At 41.2% G+C, this 4,396-nt stretch overlaps 1 protein-coding gene across 1 annotated transcript; it reads left to right on the plus strand.

The window, feature by feature from the left end:
• The first annotated feature begins 1,161 nt into the window (after positions 1–1,161).
• On the plus strand, positions 1,162–3,675 carry LOC121234863 (indole-3-acetic acid-amido synthetase GH3.6). Its single transcript, XM_041130992.1, has 3 exons — positions 1,162–1,620; positions 1,797–2,725; positions 2,836–3,675. The coding sequence occupies exons 1-3, from the start codon at positions 1,298–1,300 to the stop codon at positions 3,420–3,422; spliced, it is 1,839 nt and encodes a 612-aa protein (XP_040986926.1). The 5' UTR covers positions 1,162–1,297; the 3' UTR covers positions 3,423–3,675.
• The last annotated feature ends 721 nt before the right edge of the window (positions 3,676–4,396 follow it).

Below are 4,396 nucleotides of genomic sequence, written 5' to 3' on the forward strand. Positions count from 1 at the left end.
ATGCGAAAAAAATGTTGTATCATTTAATACGTACATGCATGATGTATATAAAATGCATAAAGGTGTCAAAAAAATCTTGCAAATAACCACATAAACTACGCGAAGGCAGAGGATGCATGCACTCGCCCTATTTGTACACCTGTCAATCTATCAAGTTAGGCAGCCAGCTGGCGCCATCCCGCTAATTGTATTCTCCAACAAGAAACATAGGACGCAAAAAAAAAAAAAAAAAAAAATACCATACGATAAAATTGCAAAGAACGCCGTTTTTCGGGTATGATCAGGAAAATGCGAGTCCGTGCCGGTATTTTATGGGACACGCGCAGTACAAGCACGCACATAACCGGTGGATTTTACTACGTGTTTAAATATCGGATACGGTCGGTTAAGAATGACATGTTTGTGTCGTTGAAACAGCTAGCTTGATGAGCAGGTGATTTATAAACCATGCATTTATATCCTGGGTTTCCTTGTACGACAAGCACCACGATTGGCACCCCCCATCGGTCTCCTCCTCTGGAGAAGAGAAGGAGAATTTTGAAATGGGCTTTTGCGTGCACAAGTTAAAATTAGCCGATCGAGTAGTATTTTAAAGACTTCGAGGGTGGGTGAAGCCGTACAGCGACGAGTGGGTGCATGGAATTTGAATGAAACAACGCGGAGAAATGGTCCATTATTGTCTTGGGGGCATGGGAGGCTCATGTAGCAGATGACAGAATAGCATATCAGTAATCTCTCCGTACTTGTATGTGATGTGGAAACTGATTAAAACATCAAATTTTTAAGCCGTCATATTGATAGACTTTATTATGTACATGTAACATGATAGATAATATAGAAGTTTGTCACATGAGTTATATAAAATGAATATATTTTTATTTTTTCCTTAAATTTTAATTGCCTCAGCGTTTAGTGGTGCGTTTTCACATTCGTCACTAAATTTTTAATAATATTCGAACTTTGGGATAAATAATAAAATAATAATAATAATATTCAAAGTTCAAACTCTAAAAGGGAAATAAAAGATAACAGAGAGTATTGTAATTTACTCTTTCACCCTTGGTCGTACTGTTTGTTTACTTCCTAATCCCTTGGGTGAAGCACAGCCAGCTTGATCTCTGCCTCTATATAAACCCACTTACTCTCTTTCCTTTTCCCCCACGCACAAAAGCATCATCCCGTTTTATAACAAACACACTCTCTTTTTCTCTCCCTCTCTCTTTAGCATCCTCCCATATACTTGAAAAGCTACCTCTCTTTCACGGTGCCAAGAAAAAAGGGGCCAGGAAGAAACACCATGCCTGAGGCTCCAAACTGCTCATTAAAACCCACAAACTACAATATTGTAGAGAAAAACAAGAAGACTCTTCAGTTCATTGAAGATGTCACGGCCAACGCTGATGAAGTTCAGAAGCGTATTCTTTCCGAAATCCTCTCTCGCAATGCTAACGTAGAGTACTTGCAAAGGCACGGCCTCAAAGGTCACACTGACCGGGATACCTTCAAGAAAGTCATGCCTGTGATCACCTACGAGGATATCCAGTCAGATATCACTCGTATTGCCAATGGTGACACTTCCCCAATCCTCTGCTCGAGGCCCATTTCGGAGTTCTTGACGAGGTCTGCCTGCAAGAACCTTTTTTTTCCATGCTTAATCTGTAACTATTTGACCTTTCTTTGACTATTTTGGCTTAATGGTTTGTTTTGGTGTTGGTGTTGGCTTTGTTGTGAATGGTGTTTTTGGATGGTTTCGCTAAATGGGTTAACTTTTTTTTTTTTTGGATTCGGCTTTGTAGCTCTGGGACATCCGGTGGAGAGAGAAAATTGATGCCCACCATAGAAGAAGAACTAGGAAGGAGGTCACAGCTATATAGCCTCTTGATGCCTGTGATGAGCCAATTTGTTGCTGGCCTAGAGAAAGGCAAAGGAATGTACTTTTTGTTCATAAAATCTGAGGCCAAGACACCTGGAGGTCTTTTGGCTCGCCCTGTTCTAACTAGCTATTACAAAAGCTCCCACTTCAAAGAAAGGCAATATGACCCTTACACGAACTACACCAGCCCAAACGAAACCATCCTCTGCCCTGACTCCTACCAAAGCATGTATACACAACTACTTTGTGGCCTCTGCCATAACAAGGAAGTTATAAGGGTTGGAGCTGTTTTTGCCTCTGGTTTCATCCGCGCCATCCGTTTCCTCGAGAAGCATTGGGCCTCTCTTTGCAACGATATCAGAACCGGAAACATCAATCCCCAAATCACTGACCCTTCTGTCCGAGAGGCTGTCATGAAGATCCTCAAACCTGATCCCAAGCTTGCAGATTTCATTGAAGTCGAGTGCAGCAAAGATTCTTGGCAAGGAATCATAACCAGGTTGTGGCCCAACACCAAGTATGTGGACGTTATTGTGACTGGGACCATGTCACAGTACATTCCGACTCTTGATCACTATAGCAATGGCCTCCCACTTGTGTGCACCATGTATGCATCCTCTGAATGCTACTTCGGTGTCAACCTTAACCCTCTTTGCAAGCCTAGTGAAGTTTCCTACACCCTCATTCCCACCATGTGCTATTTCGAATTCCTGCCCGTTCACAGAAATAATGGGGTCACTTACTCTCCCTCCGTCCCTAAATCCCTCAGTGAAAAAGAACAGAAAGAGTTGGTGGATCTAGTTGATGTCAAGCTTGGGCAAGAATATGAGCTTGTTGTTACCACTTATTCTGGTAAGTTTTTCCTGTTCTTTTATAAACAACTCGCAATTTAAAGCATATAGTTACAATATTTTGCCATATTGGAACTTGTTTGTGCTTAACGATTACGTGATATATTGCAGGACTTTATCGCTATAGGGTTGGAGATGTGCTCCGAGTGGCTGGATTCAAGAACAAGGCCCCTCAGTTCAACTTCATATGCCGGAAAAATGTGGTCCTCAGCATTGATTCTGACAAGACTGATGAAGTTGAGCTGCAAAATGCAGTAAAGAATGCGGTGAACCATTTGATGCAATTTAATGCAACTCTGGCTGAATACACTAGCCATGCGGAAACCTCAACAATCCCAGGCCACTATGTGCTATTCTGGGAGCTTAGCCTCAATGGGTCAACCCCAATTCCACCCTCAGTGTTTGAGGACTGCTGCTTGACCATTGAAGAGTCCCTCAACAGCGTGTACCGCCAGGGACGTGTCTCCGACAAGTCAATTGGCCCCCTAGAGATTAAGATTGTTGAGCCCGGGACCTTCGATAAGCTCATGGATTATGCCATTAGCTTAGGGGCGTCCATAAACCAGTACAAGACCCCGAGGTGTGTGAAATTTGCACCCATTGTTGAGCTCTTGAACTCTCGGGTTCTGTCAAACTACTTCAGTCCCAAATGTCCCAAGTGGGTTCCGGGCCACAGGCAATGGAACAATCAGGATTGAAGGAAACTAAAGATCAGGGACTGCGGAACAAGTACCAGTCAGTCTTGGTAGCTTTCATGGAGGTTCACAAGAACTGTTTTTGTGATCATCTTAGGAAAAAAGTTAATTATCCATTTTAGGTTAACCCATCTCTTGAATGTTTCACTTTTCAATTTTTTTTTTCCCGAATATTTTAGTCGCTGTCTAATATGCATAGACTTTGAATTAGCCCATGTACAAAAACGGTTCCTGTTTCAAGGAAAGCTCTCTCTTATTTTCTCTCTTTTAACTCGCTTTTCTATTTCAGTTGTTTGCTGTTGTTCTTGCAATAATCATCACGTTTTATGCGAATTTGACTCTTAAATATTCCTGGAAGGAATCATGACCAGTGAAGTCTGATGGGCTACCTTGCCAAAACGGCCGCTAGAAAGCCAGTTCCTGATCTGAACTATCTTTTTCCATAATTTTCAAGAAAAGGACACCCAACTTTTCTAATAGTAATTGCGTTAGTCTAGGTATAAATCAGTCTCCTAAAGATAAACTAATCCAATTGTCGAGTGACTTGTGCACATGACACACCAAGCTAGCTCTCCTCTCTCTCTCTCTCTCTCAAGGAACGCAAATTTTTTTTCTTTTCTTTTCCTTTGGTCGGATACAGCTTCTCTCCATTATCTATGTATATTGTCAAATGACCCATTGATTAAATAAACTATATATAATATCCATGTCACAAGACACAATATATAAAAAGGGAACAAGACCTATTCACCAAGATATATCCAGTACTTATCAATACGTGCGGCTTATGATAATTATTGATCATCTGGCATAATAAAAGTTAATCATTTTTTTAAAAAAAAAAAAAAAAAGAGAAAATGGAAGCTAGCTATTTCCTTCTTCACCCGAACACAACTGCAGCCTTGCATGTGCTTGGTTGGTCCAGATTAGGGCAGGACCTTTTTTTTTTTTTTTTTTTAACTTTAGGGCAGGACTTG

The sequence above is a fragment of the Juglans microcarpa x Juglans regia genome, chromosome 6D (genome assembly GCF_004785595.1).
Source record: "Juglans microcarpa x Juglans regia isolate MS1-56 chromosome 6D, Jm3101_v1.0, whole genome shotgun sequence".
In the NCBI taxonomy this organism is placed as follows: Eukaryota; Viridiplantae; Streptophyta; class Magnoliopsida; order Fagales; family Juglandaceae; genus Juglans; species Juglans microcarpa x Juglans regia.

Bases quoted from the DNA above. Each gene is read 5' to 3' on its own strand.
- LOC121234863 (XM_041130992.1), top strand. From the start codon at position 1,298: ATGCCTGAGGCTCCAAACTGCTCATTAAAACCCACAAACTACAATATT. The intron at 1,621-1,796 runs GTCTGCCTGCAA...TCGGCTTTGTAG, and splicing joins ATTTCGGAGTTCTTGACGAG to CTCTGGGACATCCGGTGGAG. The intron at 2,726-2,835 runs GTAAGTTTTTCC...GATATATTGCAG, and splicing joins TGTTGTTACCACTTATTCTG to GACTTTATCGCTATAGGGTT.